Source organism: Myxocyprinus asiaticus, chromosome 42, assembly GCF_019703515.2.
Source record: "Myxocyprinus asiaticus isolate MX2 ecotype Aquarium Trade chromosome 42, UBuf_Myxa_2, whole genome shotgun sequence".
In the NCBI taxonomy this organism is placed as follows: domain Eukaryota; kingdom Metazoa; phylum Chordata; class Actinopteri; order Cypriniformes; family Catostomidae; genus Myxocyprinus; species Myxocyprinus asiaticus.
The window spans coordinates 36903224-36931056 of NC_059385.1; the positions used below are offsets into that span (position 1 = coordinate 36903224).

General features: G+C 37.7%; 1 protein-coding gene across 3 annotated transcripts; it reads right to left on the reverse strand.

Moving 5' to 3' along the window:
* apbb1 (amyloid beta (A4) precursor protein-binding, family B, member 1 (Fe65)) lies at nucleotides 1–27425 on the reverse strand. Of its 3 annotated transcripts, none has more exons than XM_051683545.1 (14): nucleotides 27301–27425; nucleotides 23910–24585; nucleotides 15031–15221; nucleotides 13522–13578; nucleotides 12920–12996; nucleotides 12771–12831; nucleotides 10842–10988; nucleotides 10420–10547; nucleotides 9566–9680; nucleotides 7269–7341; nucleotides 7011–7091; nucleotides 6714–6826; nucleotides 6417–6593; nucleotides 1–3743 (listed from the first exon to the last, which is right to left on the reverse strand). In XM_051683545.1, the coding sequence occupies exons 2-14, from the start codon at nucleotides 24574–24576 to the stop codon at nucleotides 3564–3566; spliced, it is 2067 nt and encodes a 688-aa protein (XP_051539505.1). In that variant the 5' UTR covers nucleotides 24577–24585; nucleotides 27301–27425; the 3' UTR covers nucleotides 1–3563. The 3 variants fall into 3 exon arrangements, with proteins under 3 accessions (XP_051539505.1, XP_051539507.1, XP_051539506.1); XM_051683547.1 differs by having other exon boundaries at nucleotides 23910–24491; nucleotides 27301–27403; XM_051683546.1 differs by lacking the exon at nucleotides 13522–13578.
* Nucleotides 27426–27833: the final 408 nt, after the last annotated feature.

The following is a 27833-nucleotide window of genomic DNA, read 5'->3' on the forward strand; positions in this document are numbered from 1 at the left end:
TACTTTCTGAATGCACTGTACATTTATTGATTTAGCAGATGCTTTTATCCAAAGCATTCTTGACAATGTATAATTTACATGTATGCTTATTCTACAATAAACAGTTATTATCATAGTGTTACCAACAGCACCCCATTATATTTTAAGCATCACATTACTTCTAGATCTACACATGGTGTGTTAGAGTAACTGAGAAGGGCAAGACGAACCATTCAGATCCACGAGACAGATTGAACGATCAAGTGCATTCACACGTTCCGTTTAACAACAGGTTACACATGAAAATGGGACTCCATTAGTGTGTTAAAGTCAGCATATACATTAAATAATCACAGAACATGATATTGATTAATTCAAAAACATTCTGAAATGTTTAAGACATGGCAGTATGTACAGTGTGCATGAGTAACACAAACAAATAATGAATATATACAAGACAATTATTGTTGCAAATTGAGCATTTGTTTCAAATACATGAACATTTGACTTCAATATACAATTTGACAGTGACGCAAACTAATTTGTAGAGATGTAGACCCACCGTATGTAGCCTATATCTTCTGTCGAACAATCTAAACTGAATGAACGAGCAGTTTTTGATCATGAATTCCATCCAGATTGAGCCCCTATAAACTATACAGCACATACAAAAAAAAAAAAAAAAGCCCCAAATAAAACAAAAACAATTACAAAGGTAACACAAAATGCCATGCTTTAAAAAAAAATTAAAATATGAAAATTCAATGCTCATTTACAGTGGGACTCAAAAGAACTAATCTGCTTTGGAAGACTAGGATATGTTAATGCTATTTCACAGAAAATAAAATGGTATGATTAATTTATTTCACAAATCTGTTTTCAAAATATCTGTTAAAGATGTCATTTAAGTAAAATCAGTGAAAACTTGTCAAAGAATGAAAGAAATCAAGTTTTCTGACTAAGGCAGTCAATGCGGCAAGTGAAATAAAATGCGCAACTGCATCTATCAAGAGATAAATGTCCATCCAAATACAAAGAATTAACAAAAATCATGTACCTAAAACCATGACAACGTAAAAACATTCAGAAGGGACAGTGCTTGCTATGAAATCTTGCACGGTGTCTGCGATTTCACTCGACTTCATTTCCCTAAAACAAGCACACGGACGTCATGGGGGGGTTCAATTGATTTGTCACATTCAGTCTGGAGTGAGAAGAGTTCATTTATCCAGATAGAAACGCTTTTCCTTTGGCTAAATGACTGAAATTAGAACTGAAATGTCAAAGCTAGCAAAACATATGACACAACAGTCAGCCAGAACTGAATATCAAATAATAAATAAGCACATTGCATAGTGTACACGCTCGTTTTAGTGTTCGGTGATAGCATGCGTAATATTTAGTGTCATTAGGGAGTGTAGTTGAAGTAACATCTACTACATTCATCTAGTAATTATGATAGTTATGATAATCTAATTTTGGAAAGTCACATTCATACACTATAATCAGTTTTACAGTGAACTCATCTGCGAACAAACAAAACCACTTATGAAAAAGCAACTGAAATCTGTGTAACTGCAACTGTAGTGTGCAATAAGGGAATATCTAGTGACAGAACTCAAGTGTCATCTTGTTCAAATCCAGTTATCAGCAGATAAAGTGTGAACGACACTGTGCTCTCATATGGGAACCCAGAAAATATTACCTGAACTCATGGGAAAAAAAGTGATTCGGCATGTCTTTGCAAAACATCAAACACGTTGCTGCAAATCACAAGCCCTTCTATAATTAATTCACGTACAGGGTATGAATGATAGAGATCTACAATTGCATCTTCACCATTTAAAATGTGAATTATTTTTTTTAATTTTCTCCCCAATTTGGAATGCCCAATTCCCAATGCGCTCTAAGTCCTCATGGTGGTGTAGTGATTCGCCTCAATCCGGGTGGCAGGGGACAAATCTCAGTTGCCTCCGCGTCTGAGACCGTCAATCTGCGCATCTTATCACGTGGCTTGAGTGCGTTACCGCAGAGACATAGTGCGCGTGAAGGCTTCACGCTACTCTCCATAGCATCCACGCACAACTCACCACGCGCCCCACCCAGAGTGAGAACCACATTATAGTGACCACGAGGAGGTTACCCCATGTGACTCTACCCTCCCTAGCAACCGGGCCAATTTGGTTGCTTAGGAGACCTGGCTGGAGTCACTCAGCATGCCCTGGATTCGAACTCGTGACTCTAGGAGTGGTAGTCAGTGTCTTTACTCGCTGAGCTACCCAGGCCCCCTAAAATGTGAATTCTTGAGATCAGCAATTACATCTGCACTAGTAAAAATATTAATTCTTGATATAAAACATAATTTCATTATTCAAATACCAAAAAAACAATTCTTGATATCTTTAACATCATTTTCACAAGTAGAATTCCACAATGATCTGTCACTCACTCCTGTTCAAAATGCAATTATGAATTTCTATAAATAATTTCATACTAGTCAGAATTCCAATTTCACATATAAGCTACATACTTTTTAATTGTAAAAATGATGACTTTTTATATCAATTATTACATTGTTTCTAGTTAAGATGTCCTGAAATCTAAAATTGAATTACAACTAGTAAATATGATAATTTGGTTTTCACCAATGACAATGTTAATTTCAGATATCTTTAATGTGATTTTAACTTGTAAAAATGCCCTTTACATTATCTTTAATTACTCTTCAATTTTCCAGATTAATGACGTCATTTCATATCAAGAATTAAAGATTTTACTAATGCAAACATAAGCACTGATATCGAAAATTAGCATTTTCACTAGCAGTAATTCCGTTGCTGATTTCAAGCGTTATTGAAAATGTAATTCTAGGTAACCAAATTGCATATCCTGCACTTAATTAAATGTCAAAGGGGCTTGCGATATGCTGTGTGTGTTCGCTTCACTGCAGTTTCCAGGTGAAATGTCCATTGAGTGGCATTTAAAGCACTAAGACTTCCTCTCTCATTGAGTAGAGGGGAAGGTGATTAGTTAACAAAGAGTTCAAATTCTATCCGTTCCTCACTCAATGCTATTATATGACTTCAAAATGTGGGGAAAAGAGCAGCCTGAGGGGGAACACATAATAGCAGATTTGTACTTTTGTGTTAAGCATAATGCAAATAATTCATGGTACACATATTTTAAGGATTTCCTGTACCTGTACTGGTCGAGCATGGTACAAGTCATGGGTTCAGCTCACAGGGAACAACACTTCAATGCATAAGAAAACACACTGGTCTGTTCTCAGGTTGAATTTTGGATCTGAAGTGATATTTAAAGGTGTATGTTTAGAAAAAAAAATGCATTCCTGCTGTGTTGGCTGTTTTACAAGACTGAACATTATTTGAAGATCTGTTTTCTCACTATATCAAAGTCTCATCTGTATTAGAGAAAATAAAACTTTCATCATGGTGGTATTTCTCAGATTTCACTTAAAAGTAAGTAGACTCACAACTTCACCCATGAGATCATGATGTAAAAACAATGACACAAGGTGATACATGTTGATAGTGAGCACTATTGAGGGAAGGTTTCTTGTCTTCTCAAGGCGTCTGAGATCCAGATCTCTTGAAGTTGCCCAGCAGACTCTGAACACCCTTCTTCACACTGGAGCCCACCCGACGGGCCACCGAATCAGCAGGCGGACCGGGCAGACACGAGCTGCTACTGCTGCTGTTACTGCTGTTGGGCGGACGGGCGTCCAAACATTTCTGATACCTCAACTGTGAAGGAGCAGAGATATACATTCAGCTCAAGACTCACATAATAATAAACTCAATATAAGTCAACTAATTAACAGAATGTTTCCGGGTTCAAGACAAGTTAAGCTCAATTGACAGCATTTACTAAAATACTCAAGTATTTCCTGTGCTACTATTCAGCAGTAGCTCGAAACATACAGCGAGACCAGTGTAGACCGATTCCTGAACCAATAACTTGTAGAATCTGACTAGCCAGGCAGAAGGAAATGAAGAAGAATTAAGACAGAAGTACACTAAGATGGCCTATAATTCTGGGACATTCCTCTAAGCATTAAGAAGCCAGGAATTCGGACTGGCGCCAAGGAGTCTGAGCTGACCTGCATCTGGCCAATGTAACCAGGGTGTCCCGAAAAACCCAACCTTTACCCTAAACACCCACAACTGGCAAGCGCATTCCAGAGAAAGAACTGTGACCATGGCAGCCTGAGGTTTCCAGAAAGCAAAAGAAGCTCCATTGTTCCGTTCATTCCAACACTCGAACACTTAAAATGATATACTGAATGACTACCATGTGACAGTCAGCCATTATACCATCACATGTTCAAGACAGAGAGATTGAACAGACACACACTGGATATGAACCGTTGAACTGTTTTAAGTTGGACACAAACTTTTGTTTTTCTTATACCTTCAAAATACAATTTTACATTTTCACAAGGCATATACATATAGTATGAACTAAAACACTATCAAAAGACTCTTGTATCATCAGTCTATTTTTGATGGTAAAAATAGGTGTAGTGATTTGTAATCACATTTATTATTGATAAATTGGTGATTATGAATTTTAATCTTGTACTATCCATGTTAAAATAGTTAGTTAACTAATTTTCAGAGCAAATGTATCATGTCTGGTATGTGAAGGTTTGTTTTCCCATGAGGAGAGCAATGGGTGAATTCATTTTATTGTTATAATTTGTTTTAAGATATAAAAGTGATGATTAAACATGATTAAACATTGCCCTATTTTGAGCGGGAAACAGAAATCTTCACACACATAGGCCATAAATTAATTATCTTGAGGGGAAGACACTTTGACCACAGGCCCTTTGAAAAGCCACCTCTGATTGGCTTAGAGCCTCTTCGGGGTGTGGCCAAACAGAAAGGTATAGAAGGACCAGCCTGGACATCCGCTCTGGGCTCTTCTCTCTTCTCTGCTCGACGACTTGCACACACGTGACGGGGAGTCGAGTGTCTCCCTTGCAGGAGGCCTCGCTTTAAAGCCCCGCCTGATCATTCCAGCACCTAACTATCTGGCATCCACAAACATCGACAGAGAACAACCAGAACTTTTTTCGGACCCAGCCAAAGAACCAAAGCATCGCAATAAAACGCAAGTACACCTCCAGACTTTTGCTAGAAAGTGCTGGTGTTTTATTTAAATATTTCGGATAACCCGATTGCAAATCGAGGTATACTAATGAAGTATCGATGGTTCAGGGCATGGTCAATAGACTCCATAAAGTTCATTTTCATTCATCATGCTGGCAGTTGTAAATGTATACTGCCACAAAGTCGCTAATTTCCTACAGACTCTTATCAGCCTGTACTTTTTAATAAATGAAAATATTACTGAACGCAAGTCATCTGACTTCAAATGAACCCAGAACTGTTAGTGTGTTGCATGTAATTTACGACTCATGAGACCTAATTCTGAGGAATTACTGAATGGTTATGACAATTTGTGGTTAAATATACACATTGTGACTTCTGCTGTAATTAGTGGTATTTTATTACTTTAATATTTTTATATTTTAATTAAAAAGTCTGTGTAAACACCTTTTGCAAAAATCTGTTCTGTTAAAATCTGAAATGATGTCATCAGGCAGTAAATCCAATAAGCATTTCTTATTTATAAATATTCCTAAAGTACCATAAAATTGTTCATGGAACCGTTAAGAAACTGAAACCGTTGAGAGCAATCCTAATGATTAAATTCCTTACGATTCCAATCCCATCAACCTATCAACTGAACATTAAACTGATACAAAAAAGTATTTTAAAAGGTGTCACATGACATGCAAAAAGGAGGACTCTTGTATCAGCATAAAGGGGTTTACTTTGTGATAACAACTGGCTGACTACATTATCCCGCGTATTACACGTTAATCCCAGGGTGTGCGGTTGTTACTCAGAAATATCAGACCAGTAGATGGCGCCATTGACCAATCAGAATCGAGTATTCCAGAGCACCGTGTAATAAGTGTGAAAATGCAGAAGCACGAATTACATTTTAGAGCTACAGAAAATATTCAGTAAATCAAGACTTAATTTTGGGTCTCTTCCTCACGCAAAGCTATCGTATGACTTCAGAAGACTTGCAATATGTCACAAGAGTCATCTGGACTACTTTTAATGATGATATGGCATATTTACGGTATTTAATTTTTTTTCCTTTTGGGGCTTCATAATTTCTCCTGTTGTGTCCCACGAAGACAGTCATACAAGTTTGGAGCGACATGAGGGTGAGTAAATGATGACAGAACTTAAATATCCCTTTAACATTGAACAAAATTGACTCACAGCAGCTTTAACTAAAAAAAGTGAAACTGCCAAAACTGTTCAACGTGCAGAGTGAAAATGAATTTCAAATTGAACTTTCTGAGATGAGAAGTTTTGTGTGCGTTTCCTCACCATACATGCAGCCTGCACCGCTTCACTCAGGCTGGCTGCGTTGGGATCACACCAGAACATGTGACAGATGAAATCTCCCGGCCCCTCTGCCATGATGAACGCAAAGGTGTGCACATCCTTCCCCACGCCCATAAACGACAGGAAACGCACGCGACACTCCGAGAGAACTTCCTCCATCTGTAAGCAGGACAGTGAGCGTAATGATTTCACTCCAGCAGATCTGAACATGCCTGATGAAAACAGACACAATGTAATACTGACGGCCAGCCGCATGTGTGTGTTGGATCAGTACTGCACCTCAGACTTCAGAACGGTGAGTGTCGCAGACGCCACATTCACAGTCACTGGTGTCCACTCGTCTGGGTCTTTAACCAGAGCTTCCTCCAGTGCAACATTAATGACATCCATACCTGCAAGAGATGTCCAAACACACACTTCAGCCAATCACACGACTGGATTTCAAACAGTTATCGGCACATATTCACATCAAATAATTCAACAGATTTTGAGCCCTCAGGCAATGACAACTTACAGCCATCATACTTTGCTAGAGCAAAAGCATGAGAGTACATTTATGAAGTCTGGATTGCTTACCAACTGGTTTTGCGACCGGCACGTGTCCGAGGTATCGCACCTGGAAGCGCTGGACCAGCTCGTTCTTGGGAACTGGAAACTCTGGAGGGAGACGTTCATAATGAACATGATGTGAGTGTTTCTCCATTCAACACTCAATGACATTACAGATAAACACATATGTGACGGATTCAAACATTAATAAAGTGTTGTCATACTACTGTATAACTGATCAGATCATTCACAAACACAAGTTTAACACAGTATGTGGTGCGTTACCCTGAAAGGGGATGTCTGTGAGTCTGCAGGGGTCAGAGGTCAATTTGGGGTTTGATTTCCTCTGGGCCATAATCTGAACAAAAACACACACACACACACACACACACACACACACACAAAGTAAACAAATGCATTATAAAACACACCACCACAATGTCAATGAATGAAATTATTTTCATTGTGTAATGTATGTATGTTGAAACGTGTCAGATTGAAAATACTTTATAAGGTAATAAGGCCCATATAATAAGAGCACAATATTTGCCATTCGTGCACTATTGTTTTAATGTAAAACTATATACACTATTAAAATGAAAAGTCCTATGCAATATATACTGCATTGAAAGAACCTTGTTTGAAATTGTAAACATGTAAAGACAGGCAAGATTAAACGACATGAACATGACATGATTAATCGTGATCTTCATTTGAACGATCCCATTATGAATTCCTCTCTGCACAACCCTCTACAATATGTGAAAATCACTTGTATATGTTACCATATTTCATGCTCTGTGACTAAAAATGTCTGTGATCAGTCACTGACTGGTGAATTTTCAGATTTCAGCATTTCATTCCAATCACACATAACACGGATGCAATAAAGAAGCCGTGCGACTCCCCTCTTGTTATTATGTGCTTAACCAAAACACTACTGTGAGACACTCACTGAAATGATGCTATTCTTAAAAAGACAGTACTTAGGGGCCTGGGTAGCTCAGTGGTAAAATATGCTGGCTACCACCCTTGGAGTTCGCTAGTTCGAATCCCAGGGCGTGCTGAGTGACTCCAGCCAGGTCTCCTAAGCAACCAAATTGGCCCGGTTGCTAGGGAAGGTAGAGTCACATGGGGTAACCTCCTTGTGGTCGTTATAATGTGGTTTGTTCTCGGTGGGGCGCATGGTGGATTGAGCGTGGTTGCCGCGGTGGATGGCGTGAAGCCTCCACATGCGCTATGTCTCCGTGGCAACGCGCTCAACAAGCCACGTGATAAGATGCGCGGGTTGACTGTCTCAGACGCAGAGGCAACTGGGATTCGTCCTCCGCCACCCGGACTGAGGCGAATCACTATGCGACCACGAGGACTTAGAGCGCATTGGGAATTGGGCATTCCAAATTGGGAGAAAAAGGAGAAAAATCCAAAAAAAAAAAAAAAGACAGTACTTATTCTACATATCAATGTAAATACTTGTAAATATATTTCAGTGTAAAATACTTCATAAATATTCAATATATAATATATAAATACTCAAACCAGCCCATCTGGCACCAACAATCATGCCACGTTCCAAATCATTGAGATCAAATTTTTTCTCCATTCTGATGGTTGATGTGAACATTAACTGAAGCTCCTGACCTGTATCTGCATGATTTTATACACTGCACTGCTGCCACATGATTGGCTTAGATAATCGCATGGATGATTGTTGGTGCCAGACAGGCTGGTTTGAGTATTTCTGTAACTGCTGATCTTCTGGGATTTTCACACACAACAGTCTCTAGAATTTACTCCAAAAAACATCCAGTGAGCGGCAGTTCTGTAGACGAAAATGCCTTGTTGATGAGAGGTCAACAGAGAATGGCCAGACTGGTTTGAACTGACAAAGTCTACATTAACTCAGAAAACTGCTCTGTACAATTGTGGTGAGAAGAATATCATCTTCGAATGCTATTTTGAGATGCAGGTTGGCGCTGTTTTGGCGGCACGAGGGGGACCTACACAATATTAGGCAGGTGGTTTAAATGTTGTGGCTGATCAGTGTATATTTGCATATACTTTATAACAGTGGCTCTCAAACCTGTCCTGGAGGCACCCAACACTATACATTTTGGATGTCTCCATAATCAGACACACCTGATTCAACTCATCAGCTCTGTTAGTGGAGACTCCAAGACTTAAGTTGGGTGTGTCAGAAAAGGGCGACATACAAATTGTGCAGTGTTGGGGGGCCTGCAGGACCGGACTGAGGATCATATATGCAATTTTAGGACATATCATTTAGTGATGGAATACATGGAATTTGTACCATTTTAAAAGCCAAAATATGACAAAAACTATGAAAAACTAATGATAAATATTTGTAAAATTAATATTTTCTTAATTTACCAAGTAAGAAGGTCCCTGTATAACTAAAAGCATTAGCTGAGAATGAAATTCTTTCATAAGTAAGCAAAATGGCCATTATAACTGATATATGCCCATATGAATCGGAATGGAAAATCTGTATTAACCGAGCCCAACTGTAAATCATAAATCTTTAGAAAGAATAAGACTAGGAGTATTTTCACTCCCCTCACCTTAGCGCAGATGTCGTGCATGCTTGTGGCAATGTTCTTTGCAGGTGTGTCACAACGAAACACGTGACACTTCAGCACATGAGTCAACTTATCTCGAGCCACATATGCAAAATCCCTGCCATGAGACACAATATACAAATATAAACACAAGTAGTATTCACATCTCCACCAATAAACCTCCTCATACTGTATGTGCACATACAACACAGCCCGTACAAAAAAATCTAAACTTGCAGCAAATTTGCTGCCTGTTATTTTCACATGCAAATGAGCTTTTGATTCACGTTTGCAGCTCTTCGCCTGTAGTGGTGAACCTTTGGCAACAATTAAACATTTGCCGCAAGTTTGTCGCGAAAATTATCAGTGGCGAATTTGCAGCAAGTTTGAACTCTTGATTTTCATAAGGGAGCAACTGAAACACAAATATCCCTTCTAATAATACATGATCGTTTACAATGAAAGCTGTCATTATCAGTTCATTTCAACAGCTGACACTTTAGTGAAAGAATGACAAATGTTTCATACATCAAAACTGTGTGAAATGAAGAGGTACAGTTCACGAAAACGAACAAACAGCCACACAACACATGGCGATACAATACCTCTCCCTGAGATCCACAATGCAGCAGGACAGAGGGAATCAAAAACAGCATAAATAAGACAACATAATATAAAAAATATATACAAATATTGATTATTTGGGAGCATTACTGTTACTATAGCAACAATTACACAATTAAAACAGCTCCTCTGTTACAGTCGGTCAGTGTATGAATCTACCAGTGCACGACACACGAATTCAAATGTTTGGCTGGTTCTACTTGATTGTGTGTGTGCTGGTTTGTATTGGTCACCTGCCGTCGTCGCGGCCGACACCCCACACACGTATGCTGACGATTGGCTGAGAGTGCAGAAGCGTTCCATCGTGAGGTTCAATCAGACTCAACGTCTCGTTCTCCAACAACAGCAGCATCTCCTTCCCCTACACACACATTGCCATACTAGTTCTGAAATATGCAGTATACTGGAATACCGGATGACAAACTACAATGTGCAGTATTCAACCAGAGCAAAGTCTCTTATTTGGTGGATAAAAGTTCAGATATTTATACACAAAATTGGATTAAAATGACAAAATAAACAGTCAAAAGACAAGGCCTGGTGGACGGCGCCATACTGTTACCATTAGATAAAATTGTGGTCACCCACCCTATCAAACACAGCCAATGAGTCTTTCACTTGTTTATTGAAATAGGATGTAACGATTTTCAGTCACCTCGCCCCAGATGCCCGCTGTGTCATCGAGGTTTTGTTTCTGGTAAGACAGCTGTCTGATACAGTTGTTAACAGCAACTGAACTCCTGCCAGGAGCCATTTCCTCCTCGGAGATCTCCACCCAGCCCAGAGAACGCACTGCAAAACACTGCAAACACACACAATCCAATGAAAAAACACATACAATCCAGTGAGAAATCACTACAAACTAGGGCTGGGTGATATGACTACAAAAATTATATCTTTAAGTTTTTCAGCCTTATTGATGATATTCTAATATATATATATATATATATATATATATATATATATATATATATATATATATATATCACACACACACACACACACACACACACACACACACACACACAGTATGTATCTGCTTGGAAGTGGCTCAAAAGTGAATTGTTTAAATATTTTATTTGAGGACCAATCATTTGATCTAGGGCTACACATTATAGAGGAAAAATGCAGACATGTTCACAAGTCCCTGATGTCCAAGTCAAGTCTCAAGTCTTTGGTCACAAGTCCAAGTCAAGTCTTACATTTTTGTTTTGGCAATATTTCTTTATCTGCATCTGGATAGTTTAATAAATGCTTTATAAGGCTAATTCAATTTTGAAATATTAAAACTGACTACTTTAAGGGATTGCCCTGTTTATTTATTTAAACTTGTCTAATAAAGTACATGAGGTTTTACTAAAATCATGTATTTTATTTTTATTCAGGAAATAATCAATAAACTATTTTTTTTCTTTTTTTTTTTTGCATTAAAAGATAACATTTTACAAAGAGTCCGAGTCACAGACTTGAGATTCCATCTCTGGAAAAATGCGATATGCGACAAGTTGCTGGTAAATGCAACGTCCGATATGATAATCGTATGATGATGTCATCAGAGTGCACAGAACATTGGAACCCCTACCGCTCAAATAAACTGAAGTTTATTGGAATAAAAAAGGACCATCTATCCCAGAGATCATAAGCATAGTCGTCTTTTATTCCAAACTGCATACAGACTGCATATAATATATAGAGTTTTACCATTAGCTATGTAGCAGATATTCAAATTCACCTTCAATTATTTGAATTTTTTTGTTGTAAAAAGCACATGAATAGTTGCATCATATTATGGGATATCCTTATTGAATCTATGTTGTAAAAAATATATATATATTTTTTTTACACTAATTCATTCATATTCATTTCAAAATGTGTTCACTGAATGTAGGACTTTTATTTTGAAGATGATGTCCAGAAGAGCTTGCAGTAGAAATGTGCGTTTCGTACCTGCTCTCAGTCTGAACTTGAGACTGAGAGGAATGATTCATGGGAAAATCCATTAATTGAAACCCATCCTTTGATATATCCACACAGATCCATAGCGTCCAATAAACAAGCCAAGTCTGAGTTTGTATACCACCGTCTGGTGTCATTATTGTCTGCTCAATTACTTGTAGTGGTTACTGGTTACTAATGTTGAGAATTGTGTGAATGCTTGAATATGCAGCACTTTTCTTTTACAATGCATGTGAACTGTTCTAAAAACACGAGCCTTATCGCCATTTATATATTATTTTAATTAATTGTGCAGCCTTGAAGGATCATGAAATTAGTCTACTGATGTGCTCTTTATGAAACTTAATGGCCAAATAAAAAGCACATTTAAATTATTGCGATATTCACAATATTGCTTAGTTTAGTATCATCAGCAAAATCCTCACGATTACATTGTGAATATTCAATTTATTCCCTAGCCCTACTGCAAACACATACAATCCAGTGAGACAGTACTTCACACACACAAGAAAAAACACACAATACAGAGGGAAAATGCATAAACAGCGAGAAAATACCCAATAAAGGGAGAAAACACACAAACAAACACAAAAATACGTGAGAAAAACACAATGTGTGTGTGTGTCACCTTTGCCCGCTCATCACTGCTCATATGAGTCTGCTCCTCTTCACATTCAGCCAGAGAGCTGCTGCTCAACACAAAATCAAACAGATAGCAGATCGAATGAGGTGCAGTTCAGTTGTGCGTAATCACGCTCAAAGTGTTTGATCGAGTACCTGAGGTTGATGGACGCGTAACGCAGAGTCGCTCCCTCAAACTCCTTCAGGCTGTCATCAGACGTCACATCCTCCTTCTGAATGACACAAAAAACAATACAGACTACGAATTTCAAAACAAAAAAGGCATGTTTGTACTGTGGAAACTAACAAATGTTTGAATGACACTGCATTAGAGAAGAAAATATGAAAGATGTGTGTCTCAAATGCTGCCGGATCTTTTCGCAGCACTATGGTTCACTTTTCTGAGTGATTTTTTGCTCAATGACTTTGAATGAACTGCTGTTGCTGTGATTTTTAGTGGATGTATGAAGTCACACAGGTGTCCTAACAGACCGCATTCACTATCAACACAATGACAAACACAAAGCGGCTTCTCTTTACAGATCTATTGGTTAAGCATTTCAAGCCTAACAAACATGTTTTTGTGAATTGTTTTGTCTGGAAAGTGTGCTTGTGCTCTCTTTTAGATAAATGACACTTGCTTTGATATTTTCTTATGCAGTCGCATTCAGACCTTTGTAAATGTAATTCAAGTGTCCAAATACTTTTTGGGGTGACTATGTATTTGTGTTGTGCTTCATATCACACACTGAACGCACCTGCCAGAGTTCTTCATCATTAAATCTGTCTGGACGTGAAACACTGTCCCATGTCACCTAAACACAAACATGTTCATGTTTAATTTATATTTATATTGACTCGGGATGTGCAGACATCAACAGTCATATGGATTGCAATAATGCTTCTGTTTATTAATATTATCATACACCGATCAGCCACAATATTAAAACCACCTGCCTAATACTGTGTAGGTCCCCCTCGTGCCACCAAAACAGCGCCAACCTGCATCTCAAAATAGCATTCAGAGATGATATTCTTCTCACCACAATTGTACAGAGCGGTTATCTGAGTTACCATAGACTTTGTCAGTTCGAACCTGTCTGGCCATTTTATGTTGACCTCTCTCATCAACAAGGCATTTCAGTCCACAGAACTTCCGCTCACTGGATGTTTTTTGTTTTTGGCACCATTCTGAGTAAATTACTAATACTCAAACCAGCCCATCTGGCACCAACAATCATGCCACGCTCCAAATCATTGAGATCAAATTTTTTCTCCATTCTGATGGTTGATGTGAACATTAACTGAAGCTCCTGACCTGTATCTGCATGATTGTATGCACTGCAGCCACACGATTGGCTGGTTAGATAATCGCACGGATGATTGTTGGTGCCAGATGGGCTGGTTTGAGTATTTCTGTAACTGCTGATCTCCTGAAATTTTCACAAGTCTCTAGAATTTACTCAGAATGGTGCCAAAAAAAAAAAAACATTCAGTGAGCAGCAGTTCTGTGGACAGAAATGCTTTATTGATGAGAGAGGTCAACAGAGAATGACCAGACTGGTTCGAACTGAAAGTCTACGGTAACTCAGATAACCGCTCTGTACAATTGTGGTGAGAAGAATATCATCTTCTGAGATGCGGGTTGGCACTGTTTTGGTGGCATGAAGGGGACCTACACAAAATTAGGCAGGTGGTTTTAATGTTGTGGCTGATCGGTGTAAAAGTAGTGCACATGACTCTACAGTCCAAGTCTTCTGAAGTCATATGATCGTTTTGTGTGAGGAACAGACTCATATTTCGGTCATTATTCACAAAATGTCTTCCTGCTTGCATTAAATAAAAAAATGGCATCTTTGGACACATTCTACCAGGTTTGATGTCACTGGCGCCAAACCACAAAAAAAAAAAAAACACAAATGGGATTTGAGAGTTGCTGTGGAGGAGAAGATTTTCAATGAATAAATTTGGGTCTGTTCCTCACACAAATCTATCGTATGACTACAGAATACTTTAATGATATTTTTATAGTCCTTTTTTGAGCTTGACTGAAAAATCATTATTCACCTTAATTGAATGGAAAAAGAGCAGCGTAATCCTTAATATAATCATCTCCTTTTGTGAAAACGTCATACAAGTTTGGAACACCATGTGGGTGAGTAAATGATGAGAGAATTTTAATTTTTTTGGTGAATAATCCCTGTAAGAACTACAATCAATCAACACAGTTTCATTTATGTGTTATCTAGGCTAGTATGCGTGTGTACCAGTGTCTCATCAGATGGCGTGTGTGCAGGTGATGCGCTGGCGTCTCTGTCCTCCAGTGGCCCTGGTGGCTCCCACTGTGTGGTCCCTGTGGGAATGTGCCAGTAGTAGGTGCCTGAGGTGTCCTGCACCCGCATCCAGCCAGCGGGCAGATCTGCATCCGTTTCAAATGCACTGCCGTCCCAATACGACTCTACAAGCAACAATCATGCGTGTGATTCAGTGTTCACACTGCAGTTAAATCAGGTGTCAATTCTCTTCTGAGTGCTTCATCCCATTCTGTTCACACACAATTCAATTATTTACATGAGTGAAAACCTCATTCTACAACTAAATTCACTGTTGTGGCAACCACATTTATGTTATATCTATGTAGTGCATTTTAAGAACTATTTTATCAGCCCTTACATAGTGAGCAAATCACTCGCATATGCGACCAAATTTCGTGCTATGTGACTGAAATATGAATTTTATTAGCCACTGGCGAGTAAATATTCAGATTTTACTCGCCAGAGCTTGAGTTGTGTAGTGATGAAGATGAACTTGAGCACCGCAATCCTTTTACTGAATAAGAAGCTGGTGATTATGAAGCTGGATTCACTCTCCTCTTTTACAGCATATTGTGTCTAGTGAGTGCCCTGAAGGAAATTGACCATATTTGGCTGCAATTGGTCCGGATCTGTCGTGATCGCGCTGTCTCAATCGCTTTAGTTCAGCTGTGAAATGGCATTGATGTTGCATTTAACCACGTCAACTCTGATTTTAATTAAACTGTTCTATGGACTGTTTTCACAACATTCTCAGTTTTAAAGCAAGCCCACAGACCAGTTACGTGCCTGTTGGATGTCTGTTATAAGGTAAAAGTGTGGCAAAACTGGAGAGTTTGTAGATTTGAATTTGAGAATGTGCACAATAAGTATTTGTACAAGCAAGTCAATACACATTATACAAGTAAGTTTCCTTTTGCTTCGTTCCATGTATGTTGTATCAAAAGACAAGACACAGGTACCCCATTTTCATTTCATGTCTCTTTTAAAATCCTTTCTGTTATTTACAGTCAGTTGGTGATCACAAAAATAATAGAAACATTATTTCTAATCATACATTGCACAGATGAGGGAAAAACAACCAAACAACTTCTCTCTTGTAAATGTGTGCTGCGCTCATTCATCTGTAAACAACATTTGCTCGCAGAGCATATGTCTTAAAGCGCTTTTATACATATTAATGTAAACTCAATGTAAATCGCTCAAGTGCATATAAACAAACATGTTAAAAATTTTATAATGTAGTAAGTGTAATAAATGTGTAAATACATAAATATTTAAAAGGTGCAATCATACATTATGAAATATTTTCAGAAAACACTGTAAATATGAAAGAATTTAACAAACAGGCTTATGCCGCATCTAAGCAAGGGTTTGATAATTGTTTTAGTTTGTGTAGTAGTTTTGATAAAGTAGCACTTAAATTATTATTTTTATAATATAATTATTAAATCTATTTTCATTAGGTTCAAACATTGTGAACAGTTTGTAAAAAATGTGTATGAAATTTCAAATTGTCGACAAAACTTTTCGTTGACGAATAGAATTTGATCTCATTTAATGTAACACGACGCATGAGAGGAGCACCACAGCCCGTGCCTGATTGAGGAACAGCTCACAGTCCAGACGCACTCCAAACTTTCCAAACAGCTTCAGGTGATGTAGATCGCAAAGTATGTGGAAATTATAATACAAAAATACAAAATAAGTAAATACAGAAGCAGTGCTGTCATGACGTTCCGCTTGAGCAAAATTTGAGAGTGTCAGTGTCTAAAAATAAAACAGCCCACCATTATATGTTTAATGCATCCTTTATTAAAGTTCAAATAATAAGGAAGCAGGTTGTGTAAATAAGCACAAACTCCAAGATGCTGACTACCACCCATGGAGTCATGAGTTCGAATCCAGGGTGTGCTGAGTGACTCCGGCCAGGTCTCCTAAGCAACCAAATTGACCTGGTTGCTAGGGAGGGTAAAGTCACATGGGGTAACCTCCTCGTGGTCGGCATAATGTTTTGCTCTCGGTGGGGTGCTTGGTGAGTTGTGCGTGGATGCCGCGGAGAATAGCGTGAAGCCTCCACACGTGCTATGTCTCCGTGGTAACGCACTCAACAAACCAGGTGATAAGATGCGTGGATTGACGGTCTCAGACGCTGAGGCAACTGAGATTCGTCCTCCGCCACCCAGATTGAGGTGAGTCACTACGCCACCACGAGGACTTAGAGCGCACTGGGAATTGGGCATTCCAAATTAGGGAGAAAAAAAAAAGGAGAGAAAAAAAAAACTGAAAGTGGCATTTCTCTGTGCGGTCAGAGCCACTTATATGAGCTGAGTGAAAAACAGAGTGAGAGAGTTTCAAACTTCTCCCAGCTGATACACCCTCTCCTCTCACGTGGAGACACTCGTCCTTTGCTTGATCTCGCTGCAACTAGATTATAATGTGATGGCACGTGACATAGTGAATCATAATATAAGTGTCACGGTGTGTCTTATCGTGAAGAAAGTCTTACCCAATATACAATGCAAAATTAATTGGTTATTGATTGGTCTTTTTGCTTTTTTTCCCAATATAGAAATCTAAAACTCACATACATTTACTTTAGGAGCTATACTGCAGAAGAAAAATGTTATCGTAGAATGTTGAATATAACATTAAATATTTTAAAATATCTAAAAATCCTTAAAACAAGATACCTGAGAAGCAACATATAAGATGTTTAGACTTAATTTCAAAGAATATATATTCAATATAAGTATATTTTGTCTTTACTGCACTGGCAGTAATATGAGCAAGTGAAAAAATACACTTATATACAAAATACACTTATATTCATGATACATTCTCTGAAAGCAAGTCTAAATATTCTCTATGTTTCTATCATACCTTATATGATTTCTAGATCATTTTAAATGGAAAACAAGACAAAAACACTTGATAACAATAGGAATTTTTGCAGTGAATTTTTTAATGAATTAAATGTAATAAAAATCCAAGTATTTTTTTTCCTTGTGATTCAGTGAATGTCATTTAAAGGTATTTTTAAAAGATGATTTTGTCCTCTATTATTAGTAAACACATTTAATACAACCTTTTAGGTCGAGGCACAAGATGAATAGTCGGTTAAGAGCTAATGATTAGTCGTTGCAATAATCGCCTGAATAGTCGAATAATCCGTCTAATAATCGTTAGATTAGTCAATTATCAAAATAATCATAAGTTGCAGCCCTAGTGTTACCGGTTTTACTCTGTAAAAGGGATAACACAAGTGTGAAATTTTATACTGGGTAAAAGGGGGAAACATTATGAATGGAACTTCCAATATCACTACAATAGCCTGACAAATAGAATAGCCTGAAATAAAGAATAGGTGCCTAATGAAGAGTTTGTGAGCCATGATAAATTAACCTAAATAACGCATTGAAAGTCAGATATTCTTTATCAATTTATCAAATTACACAGGAAGCAAAGTATGCGCACTGACAGAAGACATTTAATTGCAGGTAGCGAATATAATGTGCATGGTGGGTAACTTTAAGTCTCAGATTCAGAATGACACAAGAAATGCTGTTAGACACACGCTTGAAGAAACACACTTTATTATATTTTTAAGAACAAACAACAGAAAAGTCGTCTATTGCACATGTCTAACGCGCTGTTTGCTCGGAGGCGTGCAGTCTCATGGAATAGTATCGTCTATGAGAATGCTGCAAATGACCTCAGACATCTCAGCTCAGGAGGTGCTTCGAGTTCAGTTCGCTTTATTTCTACAGAGCAGTTCGTTGTGACCACAACTCTGCAGGGTCAGTTTATACTCAGCCTATATATCTGTGATTAAATCATAAAATAATACAAAAACATGTTCACCTCGAACCATGATTTATATTTCAGTGATTATTATCATCATTATAATTATGTTTACATTTATAATTGTTTTTAGATCTTAATTTGTATTAGTAATTTTCTGCCTGTTGTCACAGATGGATAGTTGCATGATAGTAAATGGAAAGGTGGTTATACTGTATGAATTTTTTTTTGACCACTTTGTAATTGTAATTGCTTTTTCGTTTGAAGTGCAATTTGAATTTAGAAATGTCTTTGGTTTAAGTGTTTTGTTTTTTAAATAAATGAATTAAATTTTCAATGCAAAATCACTAAAGCAAGAATAGTCACCGATCCCTCAGCCGGGGTGGGGGTTGACGATGTAATTGGATATTGTGATAAGTATATATATATATATATATATATATATATATATATATATATATATATATATTTTTTTTTTTAATAAAAATATCATGAACATATTTCTTGCATATCGCCCAGCCCTAGGAGGGAACAAAACATATGTATTCACACACATTCGAAGTCATTACCCTTCCTAAGCAGCTAAACTGGGTCCTGGGATGAAAGGTAATAAAACACCAACATAAAACCCGCAACAACCCACAATAAGTGATGTATTTGCCCGGACAACGAAATACCCGACTGGTCGCCCATGATGGAGAGAATGCCCAGATGAATTTGGTTCGTTGCCAAAGAGATGTTGCCCTTCACAACTGTTGAAAAGCCATCTTTCAAAAAGTTGAACACCACACATTTTAACAGCACTCCATTTTTTTCAGTTTCATTAGAATATTTTGTTAAAATAAATAAAAAATAAAGTTCAAAGTTTGAAATCAAGCTGCCTTGCATTATTGTGTAGGCTGTTGCTTAATGAAAATGAACCCATAGTACCACTTAGTGTCCAACCAGCGGTAATACCAGTGTTTGAACGTGAATACCGCACCGGTGTGAAAATTATGATATCATGGCAAGTCTATAGCCAACACATACAACAGCTGTGATCGGTCCAATTTGTAACCAGAGACCGTCCACCAGGATGATTATAAAAATATCTGAGGTAGTGTCACATTTTTTCCAAGATTATTTTTAAGATCTATGCATCATATCCATCATGTCACGTTGTGTTTGGACTCGTTTTAATTGGAAGCATCTGCTGTTTTTATATTCTGTTTATATTTGATGAATTTACAAGTGAAACATGGCAAAAAACCACATCTGTTTACAACGTATGAACTTTATTTGGTATGCGAGTGAAACAAACAGTAAAAAGTTACCTTTAGTGCACCTTTAATGTACATTATTCCACGTGTATTTATATCATTGTACTAGGGCTGGTCGTTTTTGTTTTTTCAATTAATTCAAATTTGCATTTTTACACAATTGTAATTTGTTTTTTTTAAATTGAGGAGTCAAGATTTTGCATAGATACATTGCAAACGCTATATTTAGATACATTGTAAATCCACCAAAGGCTGAACAAGAAAAAGACAAATAATTCATAGCGCTTGTCTTAATGCTGCACCCAATATAATCAGCTGCCTGTGTTTGGCGCGCTCCAAATGAATTTGACAGGTTATTAACACAGAGACTGATATAAAAGACAGCGGTAATATTCCCAGTACGGTTGTACACATTGTGATTGTAGCTCAACTTCATCCATCATGCAGGTATACACCGGCTTAAGAACATAAATGGCCTCTGCATGTAATTTTCTTTTTACCCATAATAAAGCATTAGATACGTTATAGTTTCGGGCGCTTCATTTCAAATCATGGAGTGGCTATACAGGTGCATCTCAATAAATTAGAATGTCGTGGAAAAGTTCATTTATTTCAGTAATTCAACTCAAATTGTGAAACTTGTGTATTAAATAAATTCAATGCACACAGACTGAAGTAGTTTAAGTCTTTGGTTCTTTTAATTGTGATGATTTTGGCTCACATTTAACAAAACCCACCAATTCACTATCTCAACAAATTAGAATATGGTGACATGCCAATCAGCTAATCAACTCAAAACACCTGCAAAGGTTTCCTGAGCCTTCAAAATGGTCTCTCAGTTTGGTTCACTAGGCTACACAATCATGGGGAAGACTGCTGATCTGACAGTTGTCCAGAAGACAATCATTGACACCTTTCACAAGGAGGGTAAACCTCAAACATTCATTGCCAAAGAAGCTGGCTGTTCACAGAGTGCTGTATCCAAGCATGTTAACAGAAAGTTGAGTGGAAGGGAAAGTGTGGAAGAAAAAGATGCACAACCAACCGAGAGAACCGCAGCCTTATGATTGTCAAGCACAATCGATTCAAGAATTTGGGTGAACTTCACAAGGAATGGACAGAGGCTGGGGTCAAGGCATCAAGAGCCACCACACACAGACATGTCAAGGAATTTGGCTACAGTTGTCGTATTCCTCTTGTTAAGCCACTCCTGAACCACAGACAACGTCAGAGGCGTCTTACCTGGGCTAAGGAGAAGAAGAACTGGACTGTTGCCCAGTGGTCCAAAGTCCTCTTTTCAGATGAGAGCAAGTTTTGTATTTCATTTGGAAACCAAGGTCCTAGAGTCTGGAGGAAGGGTGGACAAGCTCATAGCCCAAGTTGCTTGAAGTCCAGTGTTAAGTTTCCACAGTCTGTGATGATTTGGGGTGCAATGTCATCTGCTGGTGTTGGTCCATTGTGTTTTTTGAAAACCAAAGTCACTGCACTCGTTTACCAAGAAATTTTGGAGCACTTCATGCTTCCTTCTGCTGAAAGATGCTGATTTTATTTTCCAGCAGGATTTGGCACCTGCCCACACTGCCAAAAGCACCAAAAGTTGGTTAAATGACCATGGTGTTGGTGTGCTTGACTGGCCAGCAAACTCACCAGACCTGAACCCCATAGAGAATCTATGGGGTATTGTCAAGAGGAAAATGAGAAACAAGAGACCAAAAAATGCAGATGAGCTGAAGGCCACTGTCAAAGAAACCTGGGCTTCCATACCACCTCAGCAGTGCCACAAACTGATCACCTCCATGCCACGCCGAATTGAGGCAGTAATTAAAGCAGTAGGAGCCCCTACCAAGTATTGAGTACATATACAGTAAATGAACATACTTTCCAGAAGGCCAACAATTCACTAAAAATGTTTTTTTTATTGGTCTTATGATGTATTCTAATTTTTTGAGATAGTGAATTGGTGGGTTTTTGTTAAATGTGAGCCAAAATCATCACAATTAAAAGAACCAAAGACTTAAACTACTTCAGTCTGTGTGCATTGAATTTATTTAATACACGAGTTTCACAATTTGAGTTGAATTACTGAAATAAATGAACTTTTCCACGACATTCTAATTTATTGAGATGCACCTGTATATGGGAGAATCAAACATCCACCGCTCATTTTGCCATGATGATTCAGATAGATGCTGATCTATTGCTTTGTTCTGTGACATGTTTCAAGTGTAATGCATCTATAGACAACATTCGGCAAGCGATCATTTGCGAGTTGAATTGTAATGATAAATTATTTCATATCATGAACCGCTAGAGGGCACGTCTTTATCTGCAGGGGTTTATGATTACATACACAAATTGTTTGATATAAAGTACTTTTTAGATAAACTTGATCATGTATAGATATTGATTTCTAGATAACTTTCAAGATAGACTTGGTTTAGATAAAATCAATACCTACACTGACTAAGAATTATTTTGCAAAGACAATTATAAATATAAAGACAATAATAATCAAAATAAATAAGCCTAATAAATTCCCTTGTATTCCCAAAATAATGCCGCCAAATGTGTTCTTATGGAATTTGAATTTGTATTGCGTTTTGGTAATACAGTTAATGCTGCCTAAAGAAAATAATTTAAAACTCAATTTTAGGTTCAAGGTGAACATGTCTTGCATTACTTTATTATTTAATTACTTTCGTCTTTATTTTATACAAAGATATATATTACTGAACCTGCAAAGTTGTGTTCACAATGCATGCTAACCGCGTGGAAATAAAGTGAACTAAACTAACAGCACCTGCTGTCCCATGATGATTGGAGATAATTGCAGCATTCTCACAGACAACATTATTCAAAAAAATTTTCAGACAAATGAAACAGAGAAAAAAAAGAGTGAAAACTCTTTATATGCACTTGTTCCACATGACAGGCTCATGCTGCATGCCTCTGAACAAACAACGAATCAGACACGAGCACTGATGGCTTTTCTGTTGTCTGTTCTTAAAAATATAATAAAGCACGTGTCTTTGTGACTAACAGCATTTCATGTCATGTGTCACTCCGAGACATCTTACAGGTCACCCACCTGTTGTGGGTAGATGAGCAAAATTACATATTTACGAAATACATTTGGACGAGGACCTTGCAAGCTGGATTCAGCCTCGTCGTATTTTGCGGGTGCCGGGGGCTAGCTTCACACACCCTGGCCACTGTTTAATATATTTGGCAACTTCCCAGATCCATGGTTTTGCCATTTCCCGTCAATCATTGTCTGCTCGCAATCGGCATCTTTGTAAGACATCATCAATATCCGATTACATCGTTACATCACCCAGCCCTACGGTGTACATTGTGTTATATTATCCAGGCATTCCCAAAGTTGGGTTTGGGAGTTCGTTTGGAATATACATGCATTAATATAAAGACAAAGGACCTATACTTATGCAACAGCACTCTTTACTCATCTTACTCGCACAAAAACAAAACAGAGTCTATATTCCTGAAAATGCATCAAACAAGAACACGATAAAACAGCCAAATTAGTAAATGACAATCTCATGCATTGACAGCTGAATACTGAAATGTCCATGCTACTGTACAGGGGTCAAATGGTTTTTCATGGCATTAGTTTCAGTCTCGTGTGAATAAACTTTTCGTTGGCGGTTTGTCTCACAAATTCGTAACAGATTTGGTGTGAACAGGCCTTGACTTTAAAGCCACACAGTGTTTTGTGTTTGTAGGGCTTTGCAGATGTGTCACCTGACTCACCTGGCTCGCCGTCCGGCGTGCTGCTGGCCGTGCTGCCCTGAGACACAGACATGCAGCTGGAGTCTTCATCACTGGGAACAGCATTCTTACTGAAGAGCAAACACGTGTTTCTGCTGCCACCGTCATCTGGTCTCCTCTGAACCTCACACGAATCTGAGCCCTCCGGAACATTCTCCTCAGCTTCCTCCTCTTGCTTCTCCTGACCGCTCTCCTTAAGGTCCTCTGACGAGTAAATGAGAAGAGGTTCAGAGCAGAGTGCTTTCAGGGTCTTGTTCTTCTCCTCGTTTCGCCGCTGAGAGTTCTGGTTTGGGTTTCTATCGGTCGACTCGTTCTCGTTCTCCAGCACGTTCAGATTCTGGTCCTGCTGCTGCTCGGCTAACTTGCAGATCTGGTTGCGGTCGTCCTTCATCCACTTGCTGTCAGAGTCCGGATGATTCCTGGTCCAGTCGTTCCCCGGTGCGTCATCGTCCAGTTCTCCCATGATGCCTGCGAGACGCTGGATGGAGGTAGTGTTGCTGTAGTGTTGCAGATTATCTGGAGGAGAAGAGTTGGATCCGTCTGTCGCGTCTTTCAGGCTGAACTCTTGTAATAAGCAGAGGTCAAGGGTCAGTGACGGTGAGATGTATGTGTTCTCATTGAGTAGATCTGAAGAGCTCTTCACAGACATCACATACAACTGCAACAACACACACACAATACACACTGTCACTGTAACAGCATTTCACACACAATCAAATAGAAACATGTTTTAAATGTCAATATATCACTGATAACTCACATCAGAACTGTACCTAATGCAAATTGACATGTCCAGTTTCATGCTATACACCATCTAAAGCTATTTTAAACAGCATTTTCCTAATTATTTAAATTCATCATTATTATGCATGTGGTTTTTATGAGCTCACATTAAATAAGAGACTGGGTAATATGGGTCATTGGACCCTTTTCAAAGACTGTGATGACGCTTTTCCGCCATATTTAGCAGCATAAATCTAGCAAACTTTTTTTACATTTGCAATTTTGTAATTATTCTGTATGAATTTATAAAGTTATACTTTATATTATATTACCCTGGAATTAGTCTTTGAAAACGAGTTACCGCAGATGCGATGAGGTTTCTAATATATGCGCTGAGAGAGTGACAGTAAATTTGCCATTTCTCTCTTCTGATGTTTGTAATCCAGCCCTCTCTATTTTATTTCTTTTGAAAAGTTGTGGAAATGTAATAGTGATGTCTTTCTTTTAATGTTGGAGCAAACAGTTCATTATATTTGGCACGGTCTCCTATTCACCGCTATCAAAGTTTACCCTGCAAGCGTTTATGTGTTCTAAAACCCAGAAGTGTGAAAAGGGTCCACAGACGTGTAGTTGTACAAGAAATCTTTTCAGAATCTAGTTTAAAACATGTGTATCCAGTTCATAAGTTCAGATCTTTGTATCCATGTTGGTTTTCATATTTTTTGAAAGACATTTATATAGTGTTCTGCCAAAACAAACAAACAACTGATTTAATTACTTTAAAAATGTCATGTGATGTACCCATCAAGTGTTTCCTTGAATACATGTGCATGTACACAACTTAATCATTCATTTCATAAAAGTATACAAACATATTTTAAGGTATTGTTTTTATACATTATCTGAATTTTTGAATCAACATATCAAGAAATTTCCAGAACAAAAAGCACCTTTTCATAACAATGTTAAAGTATTGATATTTAATGATTAAAAAAATATTATTTTTAAACTTCACACAGTCATGAGGGTCTAAAAGGCGTAACTGATTTGGTGGATGATTTTTTTTTCTTCAAATATTAACTATATTTTAAGACAAAATTGTTTCACTGCTTATTTTTTAAGAAAAATCAATAAAGATTATTCTTAATATATTACATATTTGTAAATAATAAATATATTATTTTTTCTGTCTCTGGACAGTTACACCACATGACATTATTTACTTTTAGACACAGAAAAAAAAAACATCAAAATGAATTTGAACTCAGAAAAATGAGTGTCACGTCAGTGACCCACGTTTGTTCTTTCTAAAATGTATTTATCACACTGCAGGACTACTGAGGTGAACTGGTGAAATCACACAGCTGATTAAAAATGGTGAAAACTTTGTGACCAGTTACTGGAAATAAACACACACACACACACACACACACACACACACACACACACATGTTGGTTTAGCTATCATTATGAGGACTCTCCATAGACATAATGATTTTTATACTGTACGAACTATAGATTCTATTCCCTAACCCTAACCCTCACAAAAAACTTTCTGCATTTTTACATTTTCAATAAAACATCATTTAGTATGTTTTTTAAGTGATTTGAATTATGGGGACACTAGAAACGTCCTCATAAACCACATTTATAGCATAATACCCTTGTAATTACCAGTTTGTAACCTAAAAAAAAAAAGTCCTGGTAAACCACTTAAACCTGCCCACTGACTCGCACACACACACACACACACAAACACACAAACATACACGCGCACGCGCTCACACACACACACACACACACACACGTTGGTACTCCTATCATTACAAGGACTCTCCAAAGACATAATGATTTTTATACTGTACAAACAATATATTTTATCCCCTAAACCTAACCCTACCCCTCACAGAAACCTTTTGGCATGTTTACACTTTCATAAAATATATTGTTTAATATGTTTTTAATGCCGTTTGAATTACATAAACCATATTTATGCCATAATACCATCGTAACTACTTGTGTAGAATAACCTACAAAAAAATTGTCCTCTTAAACCACCAAAACCAAACCACATACCACACACACACACACTACATTATACTTATAGCATATTAATATTATATCATGTATTAATATATAGGCCTATGTAAGCCTTGAAAAATATCTTGAGATGACACGTTATGTGTCATACCCAAATAAAAATGAATACCTTTCAGATCTTATGAAAAACCTCACCTGATTTCTGGTCTTAGAATGTACTTTATTAAAACATCGATTATTAACATCGATTATTAACTGTATATGATGAACTCCAAAAATGAAACAGATTATATCAATCTATGTATCTGCTATTAAACGCTTAAATGTATTTGATGATACGCGGATTTATCAAACGGGCCTTATTTATCATGACGCCCATGTACACATACAACAGCGACAGATATAATTATAATCCTAACTATTATTATTGATATTGTATGCACATGAAACACCGCAGTATACGAGTATAATGTCGTTTGTATCTGTATGTTTGTGTTTATTTGTGTCTTTCACTCAATCACATCCACTCACTCATCACCACACATACACACAAGATAAACACACTGCACGTTGTAACACACTCGTTCAGCGTTATAAATCCCTCACTCACCGTTATTAATCTCTTCTCATGAGTGTCGATAAGTGTTGAACAGATGAATTGATCGTGACTCTCACTCCACCATCACCGTTATTCGGCTAACACTGCTAACGCTAGCCCACGTAGCACCACTGACGTCACTGTGACGTATATGGAGCGCAGCGTCCTCGTTAGGGGAAAGTGATTTACTGACGATATTATTTTCCCATGTGAAATGCTAAAATAACATAATAAATACAGTCTGAGTTGAGTCTGGAGGGCCAAATTACTTAAAAATTAACATAATGGAATAGAAAAACTATAAAATGGTTACATTAATCATTAAATCACCGTTTAAACAATTACTGTCCCTTGTTTTTCATTTTAGCATTATCTTTGGGTTCATTTTTCACTTATCCTCAAGCATCCTCAATTTTCAACAGGCTGGTTGGAAAGGCCAAACGCCTGCCTTGAAAGTAGAGGATCTAAGCAAGCAATGAAACAAAAATAAAACTAGAAAAAGCTTAACGATAGAACCAAATTGGTGCTGCAGTTCTTGATTAGAC